The sequence below is a fragment of the Mesoplodon bidens genome (assembly GCF_964165515.1).
Source record: "Mesoplodon bidens genome assembly, chromosome: 17".
In the NCBI taxonomy this organism is placed as follows: Eukaryota; Metazoa; Chordata; class Mammalia; order Artiodactyla; family Ziphiidae; genus Mesoplodon; species Mesoplodon bidens.
Genome location: NC_138174.1, coordinates 22,156,053 through 22,169,282, shown reverse-complemented (window position 1 = coordinate 22,169,282; position 13,230 = coordinate 22,156,053). Strand labels below are relative to the sequence as shown.

General features: G+C 46.8%; 1 protein-coding gene across 1 annotated transcript in view; it reads left to right on the top strand.

The window, feature by feature from the left end:
• Positions 1-4,281: 4,281 nt before the first annotated feature.
• The window catches only part of SERP2 (stress associated endoplasmic reticulum protein family member 2), a 28,715-nt gene continuing 19,766 nt past the window's right edge, over positions 4,282-13,230 (top strand). Inside the window, exons 1-2 of the mRNA XM_081214800.1 lie at positions 4,282-4,392; positions 9,805-9,877. Coding sequence (XP_081070926.1) covers positions 4,309-4,392; positions 9,805-9,877 — 157 coding nt within the window. The 5' untranslated portion in view covers positions 4,282-4,308. The remainder of the gene's footprint in view (positions 4,393-9,804; positions 9,878-13,230) is intronic.

Sequence of the window (13,230 nt, the reverse complement as noted above, 5' to 3'; positions counted from 1 at the left end):
CTCAATAAACATGAAAGGAATGACTGAGTTTCCTTCCAGTTACAATGTGACATGATTCTGTAAAGTCATAACCGAATGCATTGAGTTGATTCTAACGCGTGCAGCAGGTAACGCTGGCTGTGAGCTCTCTTATTTTTCTCTGCCTACAGTTGAGACATCATCATGAACGTTTCCACTGGAACATAATACGTGCAAAAGGAGATGATCTGCCAAATTTGCCTCTTCTCCAGCAGTATTGGAAATGGTTTGGATGAAGAAGAAACTGAAAATATTAATTTGAAGTGTCAGTAATCTGCTGGTTTTACTTTTGTAGAGTGTACCTGTCAATCAGTCTCATTCATAATCAATAACTGGCCACCACAGCACCTGTCATCAAGGCCTCTACACTCAGGTCCCCTTGATGAATTAGGTTGAAGAGAGGCCACTAGCTGACGATGTCTGAAAACACCAAGTGAGATGGTCATCATTCCAGATCTGGAAAGGGAAATGACCAAGGAGGACATTCTGGGTTTTTGTCTGTTTTCATGTACATTAATCAGTGTTCTTGGCTGTGAACAAGACATATAAACTCTGGCCAAGAGAAGCAGCAGAATAATTTTTTTAAATTTATTTATTTATTTGGGGGGCTGTGTTGGGTCTTCGTTGCTGCGCACAGGTTTTCTCTAGTTGCGGTGAACGGGGGCTACTCTTCGTTGTGGGGTGCAGGCTTCTCATTGCGGTGGCTTCTCCTGTTGCGGAGCACGGGTTCTAGGCGTGTGGGCTTCAGTAGCTGTGGCACGTGGGCTCAGTAGCTGTGGCACGTGGGCTCTAGAGCGCAGGCTCAGAAGCTGTGGAGCACGGGCTTAGTTGCTCCGCGGCATGTGGGATCTTCCCGGACCAGGGCTGCACTGGCAGATGGATTCTTAACCACTGCACCACCAGGGAAGTCCAAAGTAGGAGAATTTATTGTAAGGATTGCCGGTACTACATAATAAGTGAGACGCCACCACCGGGTCCACCACCACCACCTCCACTACTAGATACTGCTGGTGTCTTAAAGACCCCACCACCAGGGTGAAGTTTAACCTGTCCCTTTATCCTTGCACTGCCAGCTCAAGTTTCAAAGTTCCGAACAGGAGCATCTGACTGGCCAAGCTGGGTCACACACCCCGGCCCTAGCTGCCAGGGTTTGGGAGACCAAGTCCCCAGTGAGCTCCCATAGTGGGAGAAACGGTCCTGAGACTCACACAGGGCAGGAGTCCCCCCAGAAGAAGTGAGGTCTGCATGCTGGTCAGCCACAGAAAAATGACAGGTGTCCACTACATCACAGCTCAATAGAGTCACATCTGTAAGCTTTAATTATACATCATTTATAAAGATGGGTAAAACTCAGTCTCTGTAGTCATAAACCCAGGGTCCTAAATGCAGCAGACTTATGATTAATGGACACAGGTTTGTTATGAATTCCTGCTCTAAAAGTTGACAAACTTACCAGCCTAGATTAACTTTTAATCAGTTAGCAGTTTCCTGCTTCTTTACCCAAGGCAATTATAGAAGTTGTGGTTGAGCACTGCACGCTAAATGTATGTCAAAATTTCTGCCGCCAGCACGATTAACCCAAAGGAACTTTCTACTCTTGATCAAGTTTCCATTCTCCTCCTCAATTCTCCCACCTCAAAAATGCAAGATGGGGCTTCCCTGGTGGCGCAGTGGTTGAGAGTCCGCCTGCCGATGCAGGGGACACGGGTTCGTGCCCCGGTCTGGGAAGATCCCACATGCTGCGGAGTGGCTGGGCCCGTGAGCCATGGCCACTGAGCCTGCATGTCCGGAGCCTGTGCTCCGCAACGGGAGAGGCCACAACAGTGAGAGGCCCGCGTACTGCAAAAAAAAAAAAAAAAAAAAGATATATGTACAGGAATGTTCACTAAAGCATTGTTGGCAAACACACACACACACACACACACACAAAACAAAAACTGTCCACCTATAGTTCAATATATTACTATATAACCATACTATGGAGTACCATGTGCCTATTAAAAAAAGAAGTGATGTGTAAGTAGATGCAATCATATTGTAATAAATTGAGAAAAGCAAGTGGCAGAACAGTTGGCATAGTACGATTCTGTTTGTTTTTAAAAAAGGGATACATAAGTAGGCTTATATATGAGTAAAAACTACTGCAAGGGTAATCTAGAAACAGTGGGAATTAGTGGGAGGGGGCAGGGAACGAGACCTTTGCTTTTCACTTTATACCCTATTTCTGTTTAAATGTTTACTGTGAGTACACAGTCTATAATTAAAACAGACTGATTTAAAATGTTGTAAAAGTGAAGCATAGCAAGAAAAAAACAGTAAAATTGGCCAGTATCAAGCAGGAGTCAGGGGTCAGAAAATATTTTTTTCCTCAACAAGGCAGCACCCCTAAGCCTGAGGGAAGGCAGGCTTCTGATCCTGAGGAACACCTCACTGCTTGCAGGCCCAAATGGAAAAACATCTCTGTCTGTATCTTTTCCTTAATGTTACTCAGAGCCAGGTCTGTGCTCAGCTCAGGGGGGCTCCTACCTTCATGCCACTTCTCCAGAAATCTGGATGAGTTCTTAGGAAGCTGAGTCATGGAGAGGCACGCCCTGGGCCTCACACCACAGCCAGATTCAGCAAGCATAACTGAGGGAGGGATGGCCCTTTCTCCCTTCCCCACCAAGAATTCTTTCTCCCTTCCCCACCAAGAATTCAAGTGTTATAAAAGCACCGCACTAGTTGGGCCTGCTTGGTTTGTGGTCCTGTAAGTACGGGCTGGTGCTGGTGGTAATGGTTAAGCAGATGGAAACTAGTTTGGAAATGACTGATCTTTAGAAGAGAAAAAGAATGACCAGACTTTACTAATGATGCTAGGTAGCTTCTGTGTTACCAAAAGCAGCCCCTAAACAGTCCATATTGTAGTTTGCATGACAAGGAATGGGGAGGGGCATGAGGATGAGCTTAGTAAAGGGCCCCCCAAAGAAAGAAGGAGCTCTCCCTCACCCTCCCACTGCCACAGGGGAACCTCACCCCATAAAACCTGGTAGAAACGTAGCCACGGATGCCCAAAGGGGAAGGATTGGGGTGCATTAGCCAAAGCGGGTCTAACTCACAGCTCTTCTTCCCACCGCTTCCCAAAGCCCCAGATCTTCCAGGCTGAATTCTCCCCTCTTCTCAACTCTTCTGGTCTTCTAAGAGCTAACTCTAATCCCTTCAGCACGGAAAAGTGAGGGACTGAACCACTTTTCCCCCTTCCCCCCAACACTAGACAATGGGTAGGGCCTGGTACCAATGTTTGTGAGTCAGGATAACTTCCACTTTTATCCGGGTACCGCAGGGAAACTCCCAGTTCAGACTCCCGGGGACAAGGGTGGCTGGAGGGGATCCAAGCTGCGCCAGGGGGTCAAAGCGACCCACCTCCAAACAGCAATCACCAAATCCCGCCTGGGCGGCAGGCCTAAGGTCTTCCTCCACTTTTCACTCAGATGTGGCGCTGGCCCGTCTTCCGTGTAACCCACGCAATCACCCAGGCAGGAAGGCCTATCCCAACTCCATCCCCACACCCCGTTTATCCCCATCCCCGGGGACATCCGGCCCTTTTCGCAGCACTTGAGAAAGCTCCTGCAGTGACCTTCCCTCGCGCAGGTCCTTCCCCAGACCCCTTAAGGGGAGGCTCCTTCGGACTGTCCCCCAACAGCGCGGGCCCAGCCCTGTCCTTGTTCAACTTGTCTTTTGAGGACCCCGGGTCGCCACCTCCAGCCCAGCCCTCGGCCAGGGGGCAGCGGTGCGGGAGAAACAGCGCGACCCCGCTCGAAGCGCGGCCGCCCCAATCTCTTCCCCGGGACCCAGTGGGTCCCGGCCCGAGGATCCCCCGGCCGCAATGAGCGCACAAAGCCCGCGGCCGCCTGAACCCTCGGCCCCGCCACGTTCGGCCGCTGGATCCTGACACCCCTGGGGCCCCGGGGCCCGAGCCGCTCGGCGCGCTGCGCTCCGGCCGCCAGGTGCGGGGAGGACGCGCCGCAGCGCCCGCCTCGGGGCCGCGCTGGTTAGGTAGCTGGGGGGACCGGAAGGATGGCGAGGAAGTAGGAGAGGGTTTCCTGAGATGAAAGATTACTTCCGTCCGGGCTCTGGCCTCTCTCTGGAGCCGGCTCATTGGGGGCTGGGGAGCGGGGTGCGCGGGGCTTGGGGGCCGCGCGTTGCCACCTGCAGCGCCCGGGGCCGGCGGGACGCGCTCGGTCCTGTCGGGGGCTCACGTGGGGGGGTGATCCTTGCAGGTGGGAGTCGAGAGCATTTCCTAGCGCCCGAGCCATGGTGGCCAAACAGCGCATCCGGATGGCTAACGAGAAGCACAGCAAAAACATCACCCAGAGGGGGAATGTAGCCAAAACCCTGGTAAGGCGGGGGCGGCGCTGACCGGGCGGCGTGGGGCCGGGCCCGGGCTGGGAGGGCGCGGGGCCAGCCTCCCCCTCCTCAGCGCCCCGGGCAGCCCCTCCCGCGGGGTCCCGCACGGTGGGCGCTGAGGGCCGGGCTCCCCGCGGCGCGGACTTGTGCTCGCTTGAGCGGAGCGGACCCTGGTTGGCCGTGGCCCCTCTGGGAGCGTCTGCTGGGGCTACCGCGGAGGCGCAGAAGGGCCTCCCCAGGAGAGAACTGGGCCTTTGTCTCCGGGAAAGACCAAAGTCACATCCTTCAGGGAACAGTTAAACCAACTGCTTGACGCCGGGGCCTGGAACCTAGTAGGTGCTAGCTCGGTTTTGTTGAATGAATGAATGAATGAATGAGTAAAGGGAGGCCCTTTGCCACGTCTCCCTCCTAGGCTTCATCCCCTGCCCTCCATCCCCAACAAACACACCAAGATAAGGTTTTCTTTCCTGCCCCTTTGTAATGGTCTCCCTGTATAAACGGGGAATTAGGAATGCTATTCAGCCCGTATTTCCCTCCATGCTCCTCTTTGCCTCTTCTGCAGGAGGCCCTGCACCACTCGGCGAAAGTTTAAACGCAACATTCCCCTTGTTCACCTCGTCAATTCCGGCTCATCCAGATAGTATGTTCCAGAACTTTAGAGACTAGCTTATTATTGCCAGGCATTCTGCACCTCCAAAACTGTAGACTAAAGCTTTATAACAATGCTTACGTAAAATCTGTGCCTTAAGTACAGGGTTTTGTGTGTGTCTGTGTGTGTGTTGTTTGTTTTTAGGAAAGCAAATGATCTTCAACAGAAATTGCCAGGCCCATGATCCTGGACATTCAGAGGCGGCCCTCGGATGAGTTGTTGAGTAGTGCTTGTCTCCAAGTGTATGAGCAAAGGCGCATGGAATCTATTATCCCAGACACTTCAGTGGAAGTTCAGCTGAAACTTGAGGTTTGGCTGGAAGAGCTTGCAGACTTGATGAGGCAGTTGCTTTTAGCCAAAGGCATGAAGCTGGTTTGCTTAACTGAGCACAAAGCTGGATCTGCAATCTCTACCAGAATTCTTGCAGAACCAAGCAGTACTATGGCAGAGAAACCTTAGCATCAAATTTGGATCTTTGTAGGCAGCTACAAGCTTAAGTTGTGCTGGAAGTTCTCTCATTTGGGAAAACGCCAGTATGCCATTGAATTGGAACTATTTTTCACGTAGATCTCTGTTTTCCTTATTTTTACTCAGAAAAAAAAAAAACAACTTGCTGTCCAAATTGACATTGAAAAACAATTTTTAATGGATGTTAAAGTATTCGGGGTTTATATCCCTAGGAGATCAATTCTTCCCAGGATATCATACAGACTAGCTGATTTACTCAAAATTTCTACTTGTGTGGTTCCTTTTAGTGAACTAAAAAAACAGGTCACGGGCTTCCCTGGTGGCGCAGTGGTTGAGAATCTGCCTGTTAATGCAGGGGGCACAGGTTCGAGCCCTGGTCTGGGAAGATCTCACATGCCGCGGAGCAACTAGGCCCGTGAGCCACAACTACTGAGCCTGCGCGTCTGGAGCCTGTGCTCCGCAACAAGAGAGGCCACGATAGTGAGAGGCCACGATAGTGAGAGGCCCGCACACCGCGATGAAGAGTGGCCCCCACTTGCCACAACTAGAGAAAGCCCTCGCACAGAAATGAAGACCCAACACAGCCAAAAGTAAATAAATAAATTAATTTAAAAACAAAACAAAACAGAGGTCACTTAATTCTCCTCAGTAGACAACTGATCTGACTGCAGAAGTAACGACAAAACAGAAACTGCTTTGCAGAGCTGTTTTACCCATTAGGCTTGATAAAGGCAGTGTCTGCCATTTCTAGCTTCTTAAGACTACTAGAAAATGTTTGGTACCTGAAAGAAAAATGATTGGCTCCAAAATAAGAAAAGAAGGGCTTCCCTGGTGGCGCAGTGGTTGAGAGTCCGCCTGCCGATGCAGGGGACGCGGGTTCGTGCCCCGGTCCGGGGAGATCCCACATGCCGCGGAGCGCCTGGGCCCGTGGGCCATGGCCGCTGAGCCTGCGCGTCCGGAGCCTGTGCTCCGCAATGGGAGAGGCCACAGCAGTGGGAGGCCCGCGTACTGCAAAAGAACCCAAAAACAAAACAAACAAAATAAGAAAAGAAAATGGAAAAATTGGAGAAAAAGCTGTTTAAATATCTAGGAAATGTAGTCAACTTGACGGCAATTCAACTTAACTTTCAGAGATATTTTCAAATTATGTTTAATGTATGGTCTGAGTGGATTTTTAATAGGTTCTGATATACCATGGAGTGGGCCCTTCAGAAGTGCCTGGCGCCTATGAGTGTTTCTAAATGGTCCTACTCACTTTGTAATGAAAGGTTTCCAAACCAAGCCACAATGTATGTTTATTTTCCTTTGGTTAGAAAGGCTTTTTGGTTAACTTTATTGTAAATGGATCAGCATCCAAAAAGAAAAATGAAATTCTCTTTCAAAAAGAAACGCTTTAAAGCTTAAATCTCATTTTCCTAATTAGAGATCAAACATGATTATACTTTGAAGGAAGTAACTTGTAAGGGGTAACTTGTTCAGAATGAAATTCAATAAATGCAGACACATGAACAGATTCTAACAGAAACTTCAGACTAATTGTTCAGAAATAAACTCCTTTAATTGTATATAGATGCTTGGGTATTTCATTATCAGCTTACAGCTATGGAGTGAATCAGTACTGTTCTCCCAGATAACAGAAATGGAATAATCATTTCATGATTATACAGTAGTAACTTCTTCAGAATGAAAGGGCAATTTCAATTTCAGAGTTCTGAGTTACCCTGCTGGTATCTTATCACAGGGAAAGCCATCCTCTGCATTTTGGAGCCCAGGGAGTGACAAATTCCTGCGGGAAATGAACCATGTCATTTGCAGGATTCTACTGCTTTTCTTACCTTTCCCAGCAATAGATTCAGGCTTAGGTGAATTGTCCCAACAGATTTGTGCTGGGCACTGCTTCCCCAAAAAAGCAACTCCAAGCCCTCAAAAAACGATATATTGGTATTATGACCAGCCAAGGAGTTCTTGAGCTCTGAAAGTCCACAAATAATATTGATTCACTGTGGAATGTCATCAGAAAGGATTTTGTGTTATCAGGATGCAAACTCTGTATCCTGATAATTTGAGTTTTTCTGCAAAGGAAAAAATAAGTGACTCCATTTGGTATCTGCATGAGATCAAAACTCCATCTACAGGCTCCTGGATTCACTTGTTGACTCTGCTGGAGATAGAACTAAATGAATTTTTTCGTTTAGCATCAGTGGGATGACAGCAACAGAATTTGTTTCTGGTCAACTGTCACAAGTGATTAGGAAGTTGGCCAAGGGGCAGAGGGGTGAATGTCACACTCTGTTCAGGTAACTGTATTTAATACCTCTATTACTTACTTGCTCTGATCTTGACCTGGTCTTAAGTGCCAAAGAATGACACAGTACAAATGCTGATTAAAGTTATCCTATGCAATTATTTAAGACTGATTTTGTCTTTCTTCTAGTCAAAAGAAACGATCTATTCCCTTGCAGTGAGATTTGCCACCATACAAGAGTGTTGGTAGATACAAGTGGTCAAGGTCAGAGAAGTGAGTGGTTTTAATCCTTAGATTCTACCTGCCACTGACACTAATCCATACTTCTCTAGTAAGAGAAATGCTGGAATAACCCTATCGCCAATTGGGGAGTATTAAAAGAGCCAATATCCTTCCTAGACCCTTTTTTTTTGAGGTACACGGGCCTCTCACTGTTGTGGCCTCTCCCGTTGCGGAGCACAGGCTCCGGACGCACAGGCTCAGCGGCCATGGCTCACGGGCCCAGCCGCTCCGCGGCATGTGGGATCTTCCCGACCGGGGCACGAACCCGTGTGCCCTGCATCGGCAGGCGGACTCTCAACCACTGCGCCACCAGGGAAGCCCCCTAGACCCTTTCTTTACTCTAGCTGACCTAAGACATCGTATTTAGTGGGGCTTGTATGCTTATTCATTCTTCCAAGAATGTTTATTAAGCATCTATTGTGTTTAAGTTCTGGGCCAGACATTGCTATACATTGATATATGAAAGAGACACAGTGCCTGCCCTTGCAGGGCTTACAGTCTAGCGGAAAGACAGACATCAAACAGAGTATCACAAGAATAAACATCGAGATACAAACTGTGATAAATGCTATCTAAAAAAAGTACTTGGTGATTTAAGTGCCAAGTGAACTCAACTGAGGTAGAAGAGAGAAGCTTCTCTAAGAATGGAACAGGTAAGCTGAGAACCAAAGAACTGTTGCCTTGTCTATGATAAAATAAGTTCTTTAACCTACGTTGGCCACAGCCTATTTTTGGCTCATGCCAGTGAGGGAATATTTAGTGAGTTCTTCATGTTTCTTCACTCTACCTCCTCCCTTTTCACTTGAGAAATTCTCCACATTTTCAGCTGCCTTTCTCAGAAAATATTGGTTTTCCATTGACTGATTTGCTTGTAAGGACCAAGCCTTACCTGCACACAGACCCAGAGGAGTTGCAAAGAGACCTTCCTCTGACGTCTGTGCTTTTGGCTTGAGAAGAGCAGGAGGTACGCAGGGCTGGTCCGTGTGGGAACCACAGTCCCCTTGTGCTTCCCGGGGATGCTGAGATTTCTCCCAAGCATAAGCTTCACTAAGAATTAGGAGGTTTATTACAAAACGCCGCTCCTCTCATCTCCACACACAGCTGCTGTGGTGCATCTACTGTTCCCAGGGTTTCCACTGCAGTGGCTTCCCAGGTTTTTAGCACTTAGAAAGTTTTGAGAAAATGGCTGTGCTCTGTAACCCTGCTTGGAAGCCGCGGGTGCAGGAATTCAAGATGAATCTGCTGGAGGAAAATCCCCTGGCTCCGTAAAGAGGCAGACCTAAACGTGAATCCCAGCTCTTGTTCCCGTTAGCAGACCTTGAGCCTCAGTTTCTCAAGTACAGGATGGAGATGATAATACTGGCCTTGCGTGGAGTTGTGAGTGCTAGAGATCGCAGATGTTGGCTGCTTTCTAGAGTGCCTGGCATGAAGTGTGCTTTCAGCCAACAGAAGCAATGATTAGTAATATCATTTTTGGCTTCCCAAATCACTGTATTGGTTTGTGTATTTATACCTCATCAGTCCCCAGAATATTTAAGAACCACCAAGTTCATTGAGTTACAGGGGTGTAAGTAAGGTTATTGATGAATTTTTCCAAACCAATCTTGATCCCTTAATATTGACTTTGTTCATCTAGATCTGCCTGCTGGCATTGAGACTGGGTCTGTCTCATTCACAGAGGTGTCTAGTGACTAGCCATACTCAGTAAATGTTTCTTGAATGAATGAAGCTAATCTTACTTTCTCCCATTCCCTTTCAGAGGCCGCAAGAAGAGAAATATCCTGTGGGACCATGGCTGTTGGCACTGTTTGTTTTTGTTGTCTGCGGCTCAGGTATGGGTTTCTCGCTGCCCTTATATCCCATGGTCTCCTTTGTCCTATAAAAACACATGTTTTATTCTCAAGGTAAATAGACAAAAACTATATTGGTCTGGGATTCAAGTTAATTGCTGCCTGAAGCCTTCATCTTAATAGGTTTTGATTTCATTTCCATTCCAGCAAACAGAGTAGAGACAGAACTGATATGTTATCAAATCATAATCATAAAATGATTACAGTGAGCAATTAAGTTGGCTGGCTACACTTCAGAGTTCAGTTAAAGCTTTCTCTGAAGACCTAACCTAAAAAGGGCATTTGGAACAGAAAGTGGAGCACCTGTCTGCCTGAGATAATCTACATTCCAGAGAGAAGGAGAGGCCTTCCGCCTTAAGGGAAGCTCTGCAGAGGTGCTGGGTAAAACAGAGCCTTTGACCTGAGCCTCAAGGTGCAGTCACCTGATGCTGGAAGGTAGCAAGTTAAGAGAGCTTTACTTACACACACACACACACACACACACACACACACACAGTGCAGACTTGACCAGAAGGATCATGCAGTTGTTTCTAGTCGACTTCTGTAATTGGGAGCCTTGATTAATTCCTGGTCCCCATGGATTGGGTCTCTGAAGTACTGGTGAGTGGAGGTCACTTCTATCAACAAGGTAGGTCTTTAGATGTTCCCATCCTCCAGCTCCTCACTGTTGCTGAGGGCAGGGAAGGCGAGGAGTACACATCTTCCTGCAAAGATCTAAACCTCCCAGGAAGACGTCATTCCTCCCCAATGGCAAGAGACGCCCACGACTACAGGTGCCTCTGACCTTTAGGAGACCACCCTTCCAAGGAAACGAAAGCTCTTAGGAGGAAGGAGGGATCCGATGGTCTCGGCACTATTGCCAAACAAGCCTTTGTGTGAGTCTCAATTTTTTCAAAGATGATTCCAAGATGAGAGAAGGTCTTCCACTCCAGGAAATGAAAGTGTATGCCATCCCTAAAGATGTGTCCTCAAAGGGAGCCTTTGGTCCAATACAAGGATCCCTCATCTTTAATAGAGTTTACCCGGCCACTGCTGGAATACTTCAGGGGCGCTCACTCCTTCAAAAAGCCTATCCCATTTCTGTGCAGCTCTGATTCTATCAGAAACATCTCCCCTCCTTTGAACCACATGGTGCCGTCTTCTCGGTAGTTCAGGTGTGGATGCCGAAAACCAAACGGCTTGCACTCTTTTGCTTCTGAACGTCTTGACTCCTTGGATATTTCCAAGATGACTGCTTAATGACTCCTTCTACAAACTCAACTTCCCTAGTTCTCTCAACCTTGTCCTCATAAGATGTAGTTTCTAGACCCTTCTGTACATGCCATGACTCTCTTAAAGTATTGCATTTGCAACTGCAGAAGTTGGTCTAGAAATGGTGCAACTGCTACAGAGATAGTAGGTCTGTCCCTGCTTTTTGTCTCATAACCTTGCTTTTATTAATATGCCCCAAACAGTTTATTTATTTATTATTTAACATCTTTATTGGAGTATAATTGCTTTACAATCTATGTTAGTTTCTGCTGTATAACAATGTGAATCAGCTATATGTATACATATATCCCCATATCCCCTCCCTCTTGCATCTTCCTCCCACCCTCCCAACCCACCCCTCTAGGTGGTCACAAAACACTGAGCTGATCTCCCTGTTCTATGTGGCTGCTTCCCACTAGCTATCTGTTTTGCATTCGGTAGTGTATATATGTCAATGCCACTCTCTCATTTCGTCTCAGCTTACCCTTCCCCCTCCCCGTGTCCTCAAGTCCATTCTCTACGTCTGTGTCTTTATTCCTGTCCTGCCCCTAGGTTCTTCAGAACCAATTTTTTTTTGGATTCCATATATATGTATTAGCATACGGTATTTGTTTTTCTCTTTCTGACTTACTTCACTCTGTATGACAGACTCTAGGTCCACCCACTTCACTACAAATAACTCAATTTCATTTCTTTTTATGGCTGAGTAAAATATTCCATATATTCTATATATGTGCCACATCTTCTTTAACCATTCATCTGTCTATGGACATTTAGGCTGCTTCCATATCCTGGCTATTGTAAATAGAGCTGCAATGAACAATGTGGTACATGACTCTTTTTGAATTATGGTTTTCTCAGGGTGTATGCCCAGTAGTTCGATTGCTGGGTCATATGGTAGTTCTATTTTTAGTTTTTTAAGGAACCTCCATACTGTTCTCCATAGTGACTGTATCAATTTACATTCCCACCAACAATGCATGAAAGTTCCCTTCTCTCCACACCCTCTCCAGCATTTATTGCTTGTAGATTTTTTGATGATGGCCACTCTGACTGGTGTGAGGTGATACCTCATTGTAGTTTTTTTTTTTTTTTTTTTTGCGGTACATGGGCCTCTCACTGTTGTGGCCTCTCCCGTTGCGGAGCGCAGGCTCAGCGGCCATGGTTCACGGGCCCAGCCGCTCTGCGGCACGTGGAATCCTCCCGGAATGGGGCACGAACCTGTGTCCCCTGCATCGGCAGGCGGACTCTCAACCACTATGCCACCAGGGAAGCCCTCATTGTAGTTTTGATTTGCACTTCTCTAATGATTAGTGATGTTGAGCATCCTTTCATGTGTTTGTTGGCAATCTATATATCTTCTTTGGAGAAATGTCTATTTAGGTCTTCTGCCCATTTCTGGATTGGGTTGTTTGTTGTTTTGATACTGAGCTGCATGAGCTGCTTGTATATTTTGGAGATTAATCCTTTGTCTTGCAGTTTATTTTTAATAATCACAGGACCTCCTAGACTTACAGAGAGCTAATGGCCAGCCAGGCCCCACCAAGCTCTTCTTCACGTCAACTTGCTGCAAGCTTCAGAGATGCATCTCCGTACCCTCCCATCTAAAGTTGTCCCCTATCTGCATCACACATTGTTTTATTTTATTCATGGCCTTCATCAACATTTGAAATTATTTAATTTGCTTACTTATTATCCATTTCTCTCTACTAGGATATAAGCTTAGGGAAGACAGTATTTAACTTCCACTAAATTTTTAGATACTAGCACAGTTTTTAGCACATAGGGAGTGGTTAATCTCGTTGGCTAGATGGATGGATGGATGGATGGATAGATGGATAAAACCAAATATTCCCCATGCTGTAGATATTAAATAGACTTTTTTTTAGACTTAATATAAAGCTCCATGAACATTTCTATTTTAACTTCATTGTTGGTTGTAAGCTGTTTTTCTACAGAGTAGACATAAAGTATGGAAACATAGAAGAACATAAATAATAAATGGCTTACGGATATTATGTAATAATGTACAGTATGGTTAGTGATGTTACATGATGTATTCAGTGTATTGCATTGCCCTGCAT